This window comes from Alexandromys fortis, unplaced genomic scaffold (genome assembly GCF_014885135.2).
Source record: "Alexandromys fortis isolate MF-2015 unplaced genomic scaffold, M_Fortis_MF-2015_v1.1 scaffold_50, whole genome shotgun sequence".
NCBI lineage: Eukaryota > Metazoa > Chordata > Mammalia > Rodentia > Cricetidae > Alexandromys > Alexandromys fortis.
Genome location: NW_026067932.1, coordinates 7,148,897 through 7,168,021, shown reverse-complemented (window position 1 = coordinate 7,168,021; position 19,125 = coordinate 7,148,897). Strand labels below are relative to the sequence as shown.

Here is a 19,125-nt window from a genome sequence, read left to right as displayed (position 1 = left end):
ACTCACTGGGAGTCTGCAGAACATCTGGAAACAACAGAGCATTTTCCCAACGTGAGGGTGTGATGTCACAATAAAGATCATTCTAAAGATCAGCTGAGCCTTGTCCCTGTTTTTCCTTCCTAGATAGAAAAGTACCTGACAAGGTATTGACTGAATCTGTGAATTTAGGACCAGGACTTAATGCTTATTCAGGAGGTAATCACTGAAATGCAGGGAAACATGAATAAATTCTATATCAGAGCCAGAGACTGGGAGGATTTTAAAAATAAATCCAGCGAAAACAGAACACAAAGGAAACGCTGCAAAGTACAATGGCACTCGTGGGAATAAACAGTGGCATGCCGTTAAGGAGACTATGGTGTGCTCAATAGAACCAGTTAGGTTCTATCTAACCCCTGCCTGAGTTTCTTATGCCGAAAACTGAACCATTTCAGGTTGATGTCTAAAACTGACGTGAACTGGAATCTTGCCTTCACCATTTCTTGTCTGTATACTACCCTTCCTTATGCCTTAGTTTCCCCAGCTATAAAATAAGGATAATAGACTAGGGGTACAACGGACATTAAAAGAGATAGCACATACACATAATAGCTCTTAAGGCAGATGATACCCAGGTTGCTTAATAAGTCATAGTTGTAACTGTGTTATTATCAAGTTGTACATTTAATACTGGTATACTCAGAGCATGGGGAACACTAGAGCTCCCTGGGGAAAAAAATAAAAGCTTCTCTCTGGTGAAATCAATAACATCCCAGTATCAAATGCCATCTCTATGTAAAGGGAAGTGATTATGCCTAAATGGGAAAGGCCCGCTTAGGGTTTTAAAAGTGAGATAAAAGAGGTGCTAGGAATCACTTGGGAAACTAATGAATCATTATAACAGCAGAGCATCATCTCACAACGCCAATGAAGAACGAAGGGCACTGGCTAATGTCTCTTCTCCATGACTAGATGGTGGGTCGAGCATATGATGAAGTAGGTAGAAGAAATAGTGTGGCCGCTACTAGTTGCTTTGTGTGGTAGAGTCATTGGGCTAAGAAAATATCTACCTACTATGTTTTGCGGTTTCAAAGTCAAAGAACTGGAACCAATGCTTTTGTTCACTCCGTTCTTGTCTCTTCAATCATAGTCCCAAACCTAGCACTATTTTAAGAGCAGTACTCTTACTAGTGGCTACAAAGGGACAAAGAAAATAATACTCATTGATTATGAGTGGCTAATGGATAAAGTCAAATGAAATTAATTGTACAAATCTCAAGAACAGAAGGAAAAGGAAACTGTAAAACATGAGAGAATGGCTCTTTTTTCAGCACACCACGAGGAAGACTCTTCCTACAGATTCGCTCACATCTGAACTAGGATGCTGCTTCCCAGGGTGGTGATGGAGCGTGAAATGATTCCAGGATTGATGCACCTTCAGACTTCCCAAGACTGTCCTCATGCACATGGACCTCTACGCTTGGCATCACGCTGGGCACTTTATATGAATTAATTTCTTTCATCACCACAAAACTACAAAAGACTGCCAAATAAAATATGAAAGCACCAAATGTCCAGCTAAACTTGGCCTGCAAATCAGCATCGTGATTTTATTATATGTGTACCCTATGCCACACTCAAGGTAAATGTTCAGAAATACTTCTGGTAGAAAAAAAGACCTCAGTAAAATACCCTGTCCAGTCATATGTGCTGTAATTCTGATTGCCAGGGAATAGTGCTGTAACTATTGTGTGTGAGTAACCATTTTCTGATTGGATTAGGGGCTGGCTTCATAAGGAAGGAATTTCATTGTTGGTACTATAATTCTGGTCAAAAGTCCATGACTTGGAAAGTCACAGGCCTAGGGGAGAGCCTGTTATTGTTGTTTTGATAAATGACCGTGCTGTCGATCTCTTTTCTAAATATTTATGCTTATGCCCATAAACATGGCTTACTCGTTACCCTGGTCATAGTGTAGGTTCATCACCTTTTAGCTTTTCCTGGCTCGATATATGACCAAATTAGCAAAATGGCTAAGTGTTGTTTTTGGTTGAAAAGATGTTTGATGTAAAAGCTGGGAAAAATGTATTTGACATATTTATTTTGCTGGAGAATGGGAAAAACAAGTTTGTTAGTATGATGGAAAAACATGGTTTTTTTTTTTTTTGAAGTACAAATAAAGACGGTGGTAGAGGTGCATACCTTTAATCCCAGCACCCAGGAGGTAGAGGCAGGTTAATCTCTGTGAATTAGAGGCCAGCCTGGTCTACAGAGTGAGCTCCAGGACTGGCACCAAAGCTACATAGAGAAACTCTGTCTCAAAACACCAACTAATGAACTAAACAAACAAACAAACAAACAAATAAATGAACAAGCAAGCAAGCAAACAAATAGAAGGATGAATGAATAAATAAATAATAAATTAGTAAATACAGCTCGAGCTATCCAGGGCCAGCCACTTGTGTGAAACTCATTTGGTGGTCAGAGAGTTAATTCATTTCTTCATCCTGATGCCCTTTCCCTGTCTCAGGACCTGAAACAGGCTGCGGCAGGACTGTGGCAGGTTATAACTAGTTTTTGTTGGCATTAACAAAAAGCCCTTAGAAGTCATCTCTTAGACAGGACTATGAGCTGCCAAGACCCATGTTTCCTGTCGTTCTGCTCTACATTTGCTCTGAAGACGGTTATTTTCCAAATGAACACATGCCAGTACATAGGAGGCACTCGGAAATGTCTGTAACCTCAAAGGTAGGACAAGCAAACCAAGTGTTCGTGCTACAGTATAAACGGTCTAGAGGAATCCTAGGCCCCTTCTCTTTGTACTAAATGACCAGTCTGAGTGGGCTTTTAGAACTCACTTTGGGAACTAGAATCACTAACGGTAACGAGCAGACAGATGACATAATAGGTCTCAAGATGTCTGAAACATCCATGTGCTTCTAAGACCGATGTCTCACTAGACCTAAGCACCTCAGTGTGAGGGTTCTTCTGCAATCTCCCAATAGGAGCCATGATGCATGGGTGCCAGGACACTGAAAACAAAGAGGACCAACTAAAGTCACATGCCACCTTACTACAACAACTCACGTTTTAAATATGTATTTTTTTAAAATGTGATTTTGGTTATAATTTGCTTTCTAGAAAAATTTCAAAGCATTTGGTGCTAAAGGATTGATTTTATTCATATTTTCAAGAGTCCATATATGCAGGCTTTAAGAACCTAGTATAGAATTTTAGATAAATCTAGTGATGTGTTTTTGAAAGTGAAGACAGCAACTGAGATTTGCTAAATGACACCTGATTTATATCATCCTTTTAAGAACCATATAAAATGCCTTTAATTATTGTTATGTTAATGTCAATACAGGTCATCGACAAAAGGGAGAGATGCTGATTATACTCAGCTTGGGCTAGACTACAGCAGAATATTTTCAGCTTTAGGCACTGTAGTTCTTGAAGAGGCAATGATGAAATTGGAGTCTTCTAAAGGTGGAGTGGATAGATGGCAAAGAACACGAATGCCAATCTTTAAATAAGCCATGCAGAAACTAGGAAATATTTCAGTTGGAAAACAGCTCAAGATGAGTTTTTAAACGCTGAAAGACCATATGAAAGTAAAATCAGATTTAGTATACATAACTTCAGAGCAAACACTTCTATCTGGCAGGTAGAATGTAATTTGGCAAACAACAAACCATCATTTATTTAAACATACTCCAAAATAATGCACAGGGTTGGGAGGAATGGCAGATCCGAGAAGGAACTGAGTGCTGTCCTTGGCACTGGAATCATAAATCCTGAATTTAGTGGGTCAATAATAGAGCTTCTGACTTCTGTGAGCTGGAGGGAACAGGACCTCCATTCTGACCAGTTAGACCACAACAGGTTTCTTGGAGGAAGAGAGTACTGTGAGTGACTTTGACACAGGAGAGTGTAAGGAAGGGTAAGGTGGACGGAAAGGACCTTATACACTGACGCAGAAGTCCAACAATGACGGAGCAAAAGCCCGGCTGAGGAACTTTATAAAAATTGGTTAAAGCAGAACAAAGTTGAGAGGAGATATAGCTGGAAAGGTTGAATTATAGAGGAAGTTGGTTTCTAAGGCAACACTTCCTTCTTGATGGTCGTGAGAATTTCAAGAAGATGACTGACATTGGCCGTCTTCAAAGCAAGACTCCAGGGTGATGGAGGAAGCTGGACAGAGATACTGTAGCTAATAACACACATCGAAACCCTCCTATAGGCCCTGTAGAATTCTGCGGATAATCAATTATCAATCAATCTCCTTTTAGAGGGCTCAGCCAGGCATTCCTCCAGGCTACAGCTTCCCTCTGGACGCACGGTAAACGGGAAGGAATGGTTGGTAAAATGTTGTTGAGATCAATTCACACGCTCTTACATGGTAGCATTCCCATCCATAGCTGTGGAAACTACGGATGGGCAGCAGGTGTCATTCTTGAGTCTCAAGGACACTTCCTACTACTTTCCTTCTCTTCTCCCCAGATCCCCGGTCCTTTAATCTCACCTTATGTTATATTATTATACCTTCCTTCACCTCACTCTGGCCTGGTACTTCCCAGGTCCTATTTAGTTACCTCTTCAGCCCATTAACCTGACTTTTCACACTCTCTGAAATGTCTCAGTTTTCACTTCCCAGAGAACCCTTGTTTAAAAGTCCATATCATCTTTGTTATACTTGCTTGTCCCCTCTGGGAACTCTGAAGAACTGATCCGACTAGCCATTCTCCACTGTTACTCTCTGGATATCTTTACTCTCTTTTTATCAAGTCTAAATCACTGCACGCACGATCTTCCTTCCAAGTCCTCCGTGTCTCCAGTCTCTTAGCAACATTGTGGTCCTCGTCTAAGGACTCTCTTATCTGATTCTGTCTATACACTCTCACAGTTAAATAAGGTTAAAGAGAAATACAGTCATCATAATTAGTTCTTCATTTCATGACTGCGAATCTCACTGCCCGGTACTGTAGGGTGGCAAGCAAACTCCCCTTGTTTGGACCGTTACCTTCCTTATTCCTCGGCTCCACCACCTTCTCGGTTATGATCCTGCTTCTTTACAGTCAGATAAAACCGACACCGTGGGAAAGGAGCTTCATCACCTCAGAACTCCAGCTACAATCCAAATGCTCCCCTTTCCACTTGTATGTCAGCACGGATACCACCCTTGACCCTACTGCACTGTTAGCCCTCACCTCTAACACAAAACCTCTCCCTTCTTTTGACGATTATCCACTCTAGATGTGGGATTTGGAAAAGAAACTCTCTCTTGCCTCATTTCTCCCATTGTTTCCCTGGTTCTTTCGTTTCTTTCATTCCAGAAGTCACCTGTTTTCATAGCATTTAATTTGCATTCTCTCACTTTCTTTTAAACCCACTTCTGACAGGATTTCGTCATCACCACTTCACTCAAACTGCTCGTATCCAGCCCCTCATAGATGTCTGCTAAATCAACGGCCAGCTCTCAGTGCTCAAGTTGCTTGACTTTCAGCATTCCACCTAGATAATCACTCCCCTCTTCTTGACAATTAATTTCCAATTAGTTTCCTCTATTGCTGTCATCTATTCTTTCCTGGCCTTCATTAGTGATTTATGTCCCTAACTGCTGATCAACAGTGCTCAGTTCATAGTCCCGGAACCCATCCCCCTTTTCACCTACATCATCCGTTGGTATCCAAAGCAGACTGGTTCCAAGAACTATGCCCGATTCGGTTACATGAAAAAGTGTAGGTCTTACACATAACTCATGCGCTGTCCTGTAAGCTTTAAATCATTTTTACATTACTTTAATACATAATACAATGTGAGTGCTAGGTGGATAGTTGTTACGGTGTTTTGTTTAGAGAATGATGACAAGAATAAAATACGCATGTTTAGGACAGATTTACCTTCATATAATAGTTTTGACCTATATTTTGTTAAAACCAAGAGTGTGGAATGGGAGGATCAAGTGTAGAGGGGCAGGGGAGAAAGGGGGCAAGGGAAGGAATACAGCAAGAGAAAGCTAAAATTAAGGGGCATTCGAGGACAGTATGGAAGCCTAATACTTTAGGAGCTTCCTAAAATATATACATAATATAAAGGTTATCTAAATGGAATCACCAAATTATGGAGGAGACAGAACCCAGACTGGCTATCTCTTGTTATCGAATGAAGCTTCCAGTACCAAAATTAGGTTACATCTACTTGAGTTGTTGGCCAAAGGGGCCCCACAAGAACCCCCCAAACAACCCAGGCTGCTGCTAAGACTACAGCTTGCTCTCTGAAAACTGACAGCAAGGCCACATCTCTGAGGACAACTCCTACACAACTCATTGAACGTGGACACATCAAACTAGTGGCTACACAGAGCCTTCGCCCTTGTACCAAGGACACCCCTACAATGTCCTTGGTACAGGAAAACAGTCTGTATGGTATCAAGAGAGAAATGTAAACACCAAACCAGCCACAGACCCTTTATCCACAATGATCTACCACCAGTAAGATATGCTAGAGCAATATCTTAGCTCAGGGACTTAGGGTAAAACCAAATAATACTAGTCTAAAGTAAGAAAGAAAAATACAGTGATACAATGACCCCTAGTGATCCTCTGCTCTGCGCACAGGACCTTGTTCAGGAACCAACAGAGAGAGATGCTTCTTCCCGCAGCAGACAGAAAGAGATGCAGAGACCCACAGCTAGGCTTACACAGAGGGAGGGATCTTGGAACACTCAGCCCTAAACGGGATGTTGCCATCAAATCGCTCCCTTCGGAGCTCAGGGAACCCCATGGAAAAGGAGGCAGAAAAAGCATAAGAGCCAGGAGAGGGGCACGAAGGACACCAGAGAACAAGGTTCTGTAAAGCAATGTGAGCAAAGCTCCTATGACCTCACAGAGACGGAGGCAGCATGCCCAGGGCCTGCACAGGTCAGCACCAGGCTCTGCATTTCCTTCACGGCTTCCACCTTAGTGCCTTTAATGGAATTCCTGAGTGTGCCAATGAATGGGTCTGTGGCTTTTGTGCCTTTTCTTGGCCACTTTTCTTTCTGTTGGTTTGTCTGGTTCAACTTTGACATGGTAGTTTTTATTTTACCTTATATTTTGTTATTTTTTTTAAAATGAGTGAATTAGTGATGAAAAAACCTAGTCACTGTGATAAAGGCCATCAACTGAACTATCATTTATAGCTGCCGGGAGAGGGAAAATGAGTTTTCTCCAATGGAGTGACAATGGGTATATCAGCCATTCCAGGGCAGGCCTCATGTTTAGGAGTAGTTGACCAAAATACAATGCACTCCACAAATGTGTGTGTGTGTGTGTGTGTGTGTGTGTGTGTGTGTGTGTGTGCTTTTATTTGGTTACAGTTTGATGTTTTCTTTTATTCTTTTTGGGTGTGGTTTTATTTTTGTTTTCCTGGTTTTAGGACATTTTGTTGTTGTGTTGGGATTTTGTTTGTTTTTAGAGAAAGAACTTAAAGTTGGGTGGGTAGGGAGGAGGAGAGTACCTGGAAGGATTTGGGGGAAGGGAATAATATGATCAAAATATATTTAAATTTAAAATGGCTGTACATAATAAAAAACAAAAAATGAAACAAACCAAAAAAAATAAGAATGATTTGAAAGGCCAACTGTATTTCTTTCTTGGTCATCTCTTTTCATCTCCTGTCTTTAAATTTAACATTTACTTTATTTATAAAACTGACTTATCAGTTTTAAATCTCATTCCCAGATTAAACTCCAGGGATATTTCTCTTACCATTCAAAAGACCTTGGTAGTTCTAATGCTGTCTCATCCACAATGAGAACCCCAATACCATTCCATTTTTCTCCTCAAGCAGAGGAAGTCCAAAGCCTTCCCCATTTCAGTTGATTCTATGCCTATTTTCTCAAGCTGAAACCTTTGGGGTGCTCTCTAGTTCCAGGCTCTCTCTGATTACATATCCAATCCACTGGAAAAAGTCTTTGGACCCACTTGAAAACAGCAACAACTCACATCTGTCACCTTTCTCTTGAGATGGTCAGGAAAGGTAAACCCCATGATCAGAAACTGAGGTACTCTTTCTTGTCTTACCGGACATGCTGGAACAGCAGGCAAGAGGAAGGGGAAGCTACTAAAGATGGAGAAGCCAGGAAAGCTATGAGAGAGACACCTGAGAGGACTGAGGTTGCCATGAAAGACTCGGGACTTGCGTCTGGGGAATTTGTATGGTCCAGTGCAGTCAGAAGAGTGGAGCAGGCATCTACCGCACCGTAGCCAAGAAAGGCCGATCACAAAGAACCACAGCAGAGGAGGGAGGGGCTAGAAACTGGATCAGATCTCAAGAGTGGCTGAGAACTGTGAAAGCAGAGCAACCAAGGCACAGTTTATTTCCAACCTTTAGCTTAGAAGGAGGAAAAGTGCTAAACAAGACATAACGGTACAGTGTCAAATGGCAATGATTAGAACTGGTGAAGCAGGAGTCTTGACATACATCCGAGGGAACAGCCAGCAGGATATAAGGAGTATCGAGAAGAACAAGAGCAGAGTACTCTTCCGATTGCTACTCCAAAGAGGGGAGGTGGCCAAGGCTGACAGACACAGGCACAGGCTTGTCAAAGACAGTGGGAGGAGCTTGTCCTTGGAAAACAGAACCAAAGAGGAGGAGGGAAGAAGGGGATCCTAGTTATGCAAGCTCAGCAGCCTGGGGGCTTCTTGGAGGGGTGAGGAAACAAAGCCACCAGTTCAGAGGAAGAGAAGTTTGTGACTCAGTAACAGCTGGAGGCTTGGCACACATGGTGGCTGGCCACCATCAATAGGACAGTACAGAGAAAAACCAGAAATTGGTAATACCTATTCTAAATGACTTCTGAATTATCTTTCAACTGACTGCAACATTGCCTTGTTCAGTGGTATTTCCAGAACAATGTCTAACAAGAGCAAGAACTCAACATGTATCTGTTGAATTGATACATGAACAAATACTTAAATGAGCCTCCTTCCAAACAAGCACATGCAACCTTTTAGTGGTAACCACAGCCGGCTTAGCAAATTTAGGAAATCAGAAATGTTTTGTAGAACCTTGAAATTGAATATAATGTCTCACTCAGGGAGATGCCAGCAAGCCAGATAACTTACTCACATTCAGAGTGGACACTTTCAGACAAGGCTTCCCTGGGTTCTCTTAGAGCAGGTGATTAGGACAATGGCTAACTCTGTTCAGTTCTCCAGGGTTTTCTGATGTGAGTAAGAGTTTATCATTCTGATTTCACTTAGATTTGAATGGCATAGGTGGAATGTATCCTTAAGATTCTCTGTCACCTCCCCCCTTCTCTCTCTCTCTCTCTCTCTCTCTCTCTCTCTCTCTCTCTCTCTCTCTCTCTCTCTCTCTCTCTCTCCCCCCCCCCCCTATTAGTTCTGGTGACATTTGCCACTGACTGGAGTAAAGAGAAGTAGAAAAATAAGACTCATTTTCAAAACATAAAGCAGCCGGAGGGAGGCATAGCACAGGATACTAACAGGACAATGAAGATGCATGGATGTTGCTGATGGAGGATGTCCCTGGTGAACTCGTCCATTCATTACCTGCATGGAAAACTTTGTTTTTTCCATTAGAGATTCCAGAAGAGCTGGCTTCCATTTTTATTGACCTTCTGCCAGGTGGGAGTGAGGAATGCCTGACCACAGGCAGGCGACGACGTGACCCTGGGCGGCTTGCCACACTTCGCCGTTGATGGATTTGCAAGCGCTTTTCAGCCCCATGAATAGATAAACTTAAACCTGCAATGAGAAATAGCGCCATTAGCTGAAGAGGTCAGTCTGGGAATGGCTAAAACACAGATTTATGTCCTGGCATGAACTCCAGAGAAAAACAGCAACTATTCCTAATGTTTGTGAGTCACATCAGAATTGTGGGGTTTTTTTTTTTTCACATTATTTACTGGACCGTGCTTAGTTCAAATGGGGACATCTCAGCTATTATATAGTCATATATTACACTTAACAAAATTCCTTCTAATCCTCGGAACATATGGGCATATTTGCATATTTTGTCGAGCTGCTGGATATCTGGAGTGTCGGTGACAAGAAACATTCCTCACGGACTCACAGAGAGGCCAGGACTGGTGACTGAACAGCCTGGAAAAATCAAGAATTCCAGCTCCAAAACTAGTTTTTAAAAACACGCATTGTTTACCTTTGGCGGTGGCTAAAATAGCAAGTTATTATTGAGAATATTGTCGAAGGAAAAGAAGCAAACATTTATCCTGTCCTTCCGGTCCCAACCATATTTCAAGGCAGCCAAATAATGAATAAGAACAGTTCTTCCTGACAGAACAGCCAGCTGGGCCCACTTCTGTGTTCCTATGGCATTAAGTTCCTCTTCCTGGCAGTGTCTGCTGGACAGTCTATGGGTTAGGACTTGTCTTCTATTTTACAATGAGGACAATCCCAACTTTTCCTCCCATCCAAGGGAAGGCAGGAATCTCAGTGAGAGCTAACAAACTTCTGTCAAGGGGTGCTATACATTTGCCTCCCTATGAACTGCTTAGGGTGAGTTTGTCCCCAAGATTTAGTTTCCAAACCCATGATACTATGAGTTTGAGTATTGGTCTTTGAAGTTTCACCCAAGTTGGGACTAGCTCCCTGGCCCCTTAGGAGACAGGCTGGTAGGTTTTTTTTCCTGCCAGTCAATACTCTACCCAGTTGTCAAAGTCCATGGACACATGGGAATCTTTTATTCCCACGTGTCCCTCTCTTGGCCATAACTGGCAGGCTGGTTTCAACCCACCTGTCACTCTTCCCCTTCACTCTCCCCACCATATCATTCTAAGTTCCACATTTTCAGAGCACAGCCTGGATGACTCCAGATCCAAAGGACTCCAGAATAATCCAGACAAACTTGTAGAGGGCAGAAAACAGGGATCTGGGAGAGATTTTCAGTCAACATTAGACAGCATCTGGGGGTTCAGGCTGAAAATACGAGATAAGCCACTTTCTGCTTATTATATTTTTATGGGTGACGGCTGGGGCCGAGAGAATAGGATTATGGTCCAGCATGGCATTTCTAGGTGTGACGTAATACCCCTCAAAGAAGTATAAAGTGACATAAACAAAAATAAAAATGACACTGTGGATACCTAATGGCATAGGTACTTGAAACTGCTGAATCTTGGGCTTTAAAAATGTAATAATGTAGCTCATGGGGAGAACGTTAAAAATAGATGCTCTGTGAGAAGTTTCGACGGAGCATAGCCACGAGGAAGGGAAATATGCCACAGTGGAATTTTGGAAGAATCTCCAATGCTGAAACAAACCCATCCCCAATCCTCCTACAAATTATGAGTCTTCAGAGTGCCAAACAAGGACTTGGGACATTAAATCTCTCCTCTTACAAGGGCCAAGTTCATGGGCATAAGAGAGATGTAAATAAACATCTAATTCAAGAAGAACAAATGTGCCGCAAACATTAGAAAATGTTGAAAAGTATAAAAGATTGCAAGTTCATATCTTGGAAATGAATCACCGTCCAATAAATTACATCATCTAATTCGCTCTTAGGTATTTTAGAAAAACAATGACACTGACTAACAGTTAGTCAGTTAGATATCAGCCATTCTTCTAGACCAGTGGTCTGCAACCTAGGGAATCTCAGCCCCTCTGGGGGTTAAATGATCCTTTCACAGGAGGCTCACATCAGATAGCCTGTTGATCAAATATTTATATGATTCATAAGAGTAGCAAAATTACAGTAGTGAAGTAGCAATAAACCATTTTATGGTTGGTAATCTGCACAACTGTATTAAAGGGTCATGGCATTAGAAGGTTGAGAATCCCTGCTCTAGACATTGATTTTTATCCCATTAATCTTCACCACAAACGTAGCGTACACACACACACACACACACACACACACACACAGAGAGAGAGAGAGAGAGAGAGAGAGAGAGAGAGAGAATGAATCTGTATTTTACAGATAGGAAACCTGAGCTCAAGAAGTTACTTGTCCAAGGTTCCACAGAGAAATCCTGTTCTTCTCAGTTACGCTCTGTAAAGGGACAGACTGAATACCAATGTGAAGGCTGACCATTTTAAGCATGCGGCGGTCTTGAGAACTTGAGGTCTACCTTGGAGGAGACAAGAAAGCATAAAGTTCTGACCTTCTAGAATCCTCTCCCGGTTTTCTTCCCCTGACTCATGCCACCATGATGCTTAAATGCTCTCCTAGTCCTTGACCATCGTTGAAACACCTTGATGGTGAGAACCAGTTGGTCCTCTCCCTTCTCCTGGAGCCTTTCAATTCCTCTGGTCATTCCAATTAGCATCCTAGTCTTTACTTTTTTATGGGGCCCTTTATCATGCAACCTCCTTAAACTCTGGTTCATCTTCTGGACCAGCAAGGGCTCCTTTCTCCAAGTAGATCAAATCTCCACCGGCAAAGAAACACGCTTTCCACTGGATTCATTCTTTCCTGGGCTCTGAATAGAATACTTTTCATATAACAGACGGGAGATGGCGACTCCCTCTTCCAGCCTTTTCTCTTCTGTACATTGTCTTCTACGTGAGGCCATCACTCCATGGTCCCAGGTGACACAGTCAAAAGCTAGTCAATGAAATGACTAATTTCTGATTAAGAACTTTCTGTTTCATTAGACCACATTATACCACCACCGTCTTTCCCACACTCCTGTGGCCTCAGCTTCAAGAGAAACCTTTATCCTATCAGATTGGAAGTTAAGGTCCCAAAGAGGAATGTTTTCTACTCTCTCTTAGAAAACATCTATGATAATTTTTAGGGGATATCTGCATAATCCCGATAATCTCCGCTATTAAAACCTGTAACAGAATCCCATATGCAGAGACTCTCTCCAAAGAATAGCTATAAACCCAAGAACTTGGGTCTGGACATGTATAGATTAGGCCTGCCATGGTGGTCATGCCCTACGGTCTGATTTGGGGTTCTCATCTCCCAGCATCCTTGGTAATGTATGAGATGCCCAGCTCATCGGATGCACTCCATATCTCCGCACCTCTCTGTGTCCAGCTCCCACAGTCCTCCTGCTTTGCTCTGGCTTCTAAACCTTATGCTTCCTTCTCCTCTGTGATCTCTATATATATATATATAGAGAGAGAGAGGAGGACTACTGATTTTGTTGTTGTTGTATTAATCTCATATCCAGATGCATGGCTGAAGGTGTTTATCAGGTGTAGGAGTTCCCTGGTGGAATTTTTAGGGACACTTACGTATACTATCCTATCATCTACAAATAAAGGTACTCTGACTTCTTCCTTTTCCCTTAATCTCCTTTAGTTCTTAATTTCTCTAGCTAGAACTCTAATTGAATACATACAGATAGAATGGACAGTATTCTCTTTTTTCCTGACTTTAGCAGAATTGCTTTGAGTTTATCTCCATTTGATGTTGGCTGTTAGCTTGCTGTAAACTGCCTTTATTATGTTTAGGCATGTCCCTTGTAACCCTGATCTCTCTAAGACCGGAAGAGATGTTGGATATTGTTAATGGCCTTTTTAGCATCTAATGAGATGATCCTGTGTGCTTTTTCTTTCAGTTTGTTTATATGGTGGATCTTTGGGATGAAGCCTACTTGGTCATGGTGGATGATCTTTTTGGTGTATTCTTGGATTCAGTTTTCCCGTATTTTATTGAGCAGTTTTGAATCTATGTTCATAAGGGAAACTGGTCTGCAATTCCCTTTTTTTGTTGAGTCTTAGTGTGGTTTGGATATCAGTGTGACCATAGCCTCATAAGATGAATATTTCTTCCATGTCTATTTTATGGAATAATTTGAAGAGTATTGGTATTAGCTCTTCTCTAAAAGTCTGGAAGAATTCTATGTTACAAACCATCTGGCCCTGAATTTTTTTTGGTTGGGGGACTTTTAATGACTGCTTCTATTTCCTCAGGGGTTATTTGCCTATTTAAGTGTTTGTGTGATTTTGATTTAACTTTGATAAGTGTTATCTATCAAATCATTGAGAACCCCAGCGCATCTACAGGAACACAGTAAGTGCTTTATATATTGGTTTAAAAGTGGGGGGGGGGCTCAGATTTCCTTTGAGTTCCCCACATCTTTTTCAGGGGAGAGGAGAGGGAGGAGGGGGAAAAAGGGAGACGGGGAGGGAAATGGGAGGCGGGGAGGAGGCAGAAAAATTTTTTTTTCAATAAAAAATTATATTTAAAAAATGCACTAAACTGTGAGGGGTTTTTCCATTAATAAAATCAAATTCTGAGGCGATCCCTCCTTCTGGCCCATCTCCAAGGGCCATTATTCCTGGCTGAGCTCGGGTGGGAGGCTTCTGAGGCAGTGATTGGCTTTCATCTAAATGTCACTCCCGTGATTCAGATGAGCTGTAGCTCTGTCCATGTAGCAGCTACGTGTGACGTCACCCTCCTTGTCCTTTCCTGGGTAAATTACTGTTCAAAACACAGAAACACTCCATTTTGGGTGTCACCACCCAAGAGCAAAACACAGGACTGACTTATTCCTAATTTTAAAAGATAACAATCTGCTGAGTAGGGCTGTTTATTTTTAGTTTTCTCCCTAACTAGCAAGTGGAGAGTATTAAATCCAGCACTTCACTTCTCACAAACACGGATCAACATTGAGGTGAAAATGTATTGTTTCCTCTTAGGTCTGGGTTGACTTTTACCAACATCCTGGACTTTTCTAATAACTTCTCTCCTTTGGCTCCAAGAATACTTTGCATGAGGTTTATAAAACAGGCTGGGACCCCCTGTGATGTTGGGGAGGAAAAAGGTCAAATACAGAGGTGTGTACTTAGAGAAGAGAACAGCTCGTGTGACCTTAACTTCATTAGGCATGTTCCCATGGAGGGGACAAATTAGTGTCCCTCTCTAATAGGTGACCTCGGGTGGACCTAGGGCAAATGTGTTCCATAGAGCTTGGATCTCCATTCGAATTGGGTGTTAACTATAATGGATGCCTTCTACGGAAGGTCAGAGGCCTAAAGCATCTAGATTTCTCTAGGGACCTGGAAACTGGGCGTTTTCTGATGGCATCAGCAATAGTACACAGATCTGGCAGTACCAACATATCAAAACCAGGAAGAACTTTTTGCCGAGATGCAGTCATTTGCGGTTTTGTGGACAGTTGTGTGTCTAACGATACGTGACCATGGTATTCATGCACTTTGAAAAGAGACCAAATTCTAAGGGCTGGGTAGAAAATATAGCCAGATTTAACACTTGACTCAAAGTCCACAGGTGGAAGTTACAGAATGGGAAGGGATTTCAGCCTTGGTGAATGTGGAATAGCGACATCTTGAGATTTACAGGCAAATGGATGGATGTAGAAAACATCATATTGAGTGAGATAACCCAGATCCAGAAAGACAATTATCACATGAACTCACTCACAAATGGCTTTTAGACATAAAGCAAAGAAAAACCAACCTACAATTCACAATCCCAGAGAACCTAGACAACAATGAGGACCCTAAGAGAGACATGCATGGATCTAATCTACAAGGGAAGTAGAAAAAGACAAGATCTCCTGAGTAAATTGAGAGCATGGGGACCATGGGAGAGGGTAGAAGGGTAGAGTAAGAGAGAGAAGCAGAGAAAAATATATAGTTCAATGAAAACAATTTTTAAAAGCATTTATTTTATTTTATTTTTTTAAAAAGAGCTAGTTCCAGGATAGCTAGGGATGTTACACAGAGAAACCCTGTCTTAAAAAACCAAACCAACCAAGCAAGCAAGCAAGCAAACAAACAAACTCAACCCTTTCCACCTGTGGCAGGCAAGAGACAGTCCTGCCCCTCACCAGCTGCAGCATACCGGAAATGGCACGGCATTTCACCTGGGCAGCACACGAGAGTTAACCCTGTTGGCGGGGCTCAGGTGAGCCAGGCCCACGGGGATGAGTGCAGGAGAGCTGTCCCTGCCCCTCTCTCATATGCCATGGAGTGTCAAGTGTAAAGGAAATATGCCCTCCCCTGACCCTTGCCATCTGTGACACGTGGAAGAGGCGGCCTCTGGGGCATAAGAACGGAAGAGATGGTCCTGCCCCTCCCTAAATGCAGCAATCTGGAGAGCGGGTCCTGCACCTCCCTGGGCAAAACCGTAGAGCTGGTCCTGGTGATGTGCGTGAAGGAGAGACAGACCCAAGGGTGTGAGCAGGAGAACTGGCCCCATCCTTGCTGTCTGCTACACTGTGTGAGACAGCCAGGGCAGTGCTGGAGACCTCGCCTGGGTGGTGACAATGAGAGAGAACTGGGGGTCTGACAGATCCAGCTGCCACCCAGACCCAGAACCAGGACTACGAGGTAGCTTACCCCAACATCCATCTCTCTATGAACTGCTGGAGCCCATGAGGGGCTGTACCTGCATATCTAAAACTGCAGGATCTGCATGATACAAGGAAACAACAGGACATTCAAGAGGATTCCCAGTAAGGGTGCAGTATCAACAGTGTAGCAGAAGCCAGAGGTCTAAAACCAGACCTCACACCAGCTGATTGCAATGAACACTTACAAGTAAAGACGTATGGACTACAGTATACACTGCGTGACTCACTGGGACACACTGCAGATTATTCCACGTGGAGATTTAAAAAAAAAAATAGTTGTTGTTGTTGTTGTTATGGTTTTGATTTTTTTAAATTTTACTTTTAAATTTTGTTTTGGGGGACAAAGGCAGAGGACTGAAGAAAGGGGCAGGGAGATGAGCGGATTGGGATGCATGTTGTGAAATCCATGAACGTGTCAATAAAGACTTAAGAATCAATAAATCAATGAAAAGCTAAAAAAATCAAAGAATCAATAAAGTGTTAAAAATGTGGGCAAATGTATTTCAATAAATTTAATTATATATACTCAATTATATATGTACACACACAAATATATGTCTATTAATATTATTTGACCATTAAAAAGAAGGAGCCAGGTGGTGGCAGTGCAAACCTTTAATTTCAGCCCTCAGGAGGCAGAGGAGGCAGGCGGATCTCTGTGAGTTCAAAGGCAGTCTGGTCTATAAGAGCTAGTGCCAGGACAGACTCCAAAGCTATGGAGAAATTCTGCCTAAAAAAACAAAACAAAACAAAACAAAACAAAAAAAGAAGGAAATTATTGCTGGCAAGACATGAAGCAACATAAACTGTCATTTATCACTGGTGGAAACACAATGTGTTAAAGTGACTTTGGAAGACATTTTGGCAGTTCTCACAAAATGAAACAATCATATCACATGGTCTAACAACCATGTCCCTGTATTTACTCAAATTAGTTGAAAAGATATATATACACAAAAACTCAGAAATAAATTACAGCAACATGGCTCCCAATTGCTAAGCCCTGGAAGGAACCAGGATGTCTGTCCTTGGGTGTTGGAAAATGGAAAAAAAAGAAAAAAAAAACTATGGTACTTCCAGACAATGCAATATTATTCAATGTTTTTCTTTTCTTTTTAAATCAACTATCAATCCATGAAAAGAGATGCAGGTGCCTTAGAAGCACAGCTACATGAAAGGAACTAGTCAGAAAAGTCCAAATGTTATATGGTTTTAGCACAAAATGATCTCCTGGCAAGTCAAGATGATGAAGACAGCAAGCAGATGAGTGGCTGCCAAGGGGGGAAAGAGAGCCAAACAGGCAGAGCACAGGAATTTTGGAGGGCTGTGAAGCTCTTCTGTGAAATAGCACCGTGCCGGACAAGGAAGGCGCAACCCTCAGTGAGCCTTACATAAAATATGGCCTTGAACTGCTAAGTTCCCATGTAGCTTCAAAAGGTTATAAACCTGCCAACATTCACTCAGTCTTGCTGAGAACTTGAAACAGCCCTAAAAATCAGTTAATTTTTAAAATGTTGTTATTGAGGAGATGACAATGGGCCTCCCAGATACTGTTACTTCATGATTGACAATTAGACAATTCAATAAAAGTGCAAGAATTGCCAATTAAGACTATTTCCATCTGCAAGTATTAATTCTAATTACTCTCAAATTAACACTAAACATTATTTCTTGTTACTTGAAAACAGAATCCTATCGTTTCTAAGATATCTTTCTCAAGAAAATTGTCAGGTATATTTAAGATTTATATTTAAACATGTTTCATTAAGAAATACTTAGAGCATTGGGAGAGTAAATCTATAATGATTATTCTAATCATAGTGATACTGGAAACTAGATACAGATCTGTTCATAAATAAATCATTAAATACAATATGGTATGCCCAAACATTGGAACGCTGTAGAGCAAACAAGATAAAAACAAACAAACAAAACAAAACAATAAAACCACATAAGAAAGGAAAAGAGGCCAATTCTTTCATTGTTCTCTCCATCTATGGGTCATTGACTGCCTTTGTGTTTTGGACACTGACTGATAAGGACACAGATCTATAAAGTGTGATGGTTAATAGCAGAGCACCCTCACGGTGTTTATTCCCCCACGTCAGGTCCTGTTGTTCTCATCTGTAAAGTGATGGATTAGTGAGGGCCCCTGGGCCTGGTCCTGATCCCTTGGTTGCCACCCCCCTCAGTTCCGCCTGTCCCAGCACTTCTTAGATCTTTTGTGCTTCTATGAGCCCTCAATGAAGTCCACTCCTGACCGTGGCTCCTTGTCCATTACCCCTGCTTTCCCTATCATTTGCCGCACCTCTGGAGGCATAGGCATATCTTTCATGATCCACAGGAGAGCGGTTCCACAACTCCTTCCCACTCTGCCACCTCCAGGATGCCAAAATATGCTGACACCAAAGGCCTTGATATAAAATGGCATGCTAACCTAGGCAATTTTCCTATGTACCTTAAATCATCTTTAGGTTATTTATAGTACCTCACACAATATAAATAGTTATTAAACATTGGGAAATAATGACAAAAGCATGTGCTTAGTAAAAAATGTCATTTTCTTAAGAAATATTTTGGCCTGTGCTCCTGGAACTATAGACGTAGAACCTATGGCTCTGAGGGTGTTGTTGATAATTTGTAAAGTCTCCCCAATGCTTCTAGGCCTTGCCTGTTTGATCGCTTCCTACATTCCTTCACTCAGCAACCCCTTTGCAACACGAAGAAATCTCTTTAATTAAAATATATCTGTCTGTTGGGATTTTGTTTCCTGGTTGAACCTTGACTTTGAGAATGTTAGAAATCCATGCCTTTCAATTCCCTAATGGTTTCAATATCTTACA

The 19,125-nt window shown here is 41.8% G+C and overlaps 1 protein-coding gene across 8 annotated transcripts in view; it reads right to left on the bottom strand.

Moving 5' to 3' along the window:
- Positions 1–19,125, bottom strand: part of Ano4 (anoctamin 4) — a 320,118-nt gene that overhangs the window by 144,959 nt on the left and 156,034 nt on the right. For all 8 annotated transcript variants that reach the window (XM_050145810.1, XM_050145811.1, XM_050145812.1 and 5 more), the window contains one exon: positions 9,537–9,731. In XM_050145810.1, coding sequence (XP_050001767.1) covers positions 9,537–9,731 — 195 coding nt within the window. The remainder of the gene's footprint in view (positions 1–9,536; positions 9,732–19,125) is intronic.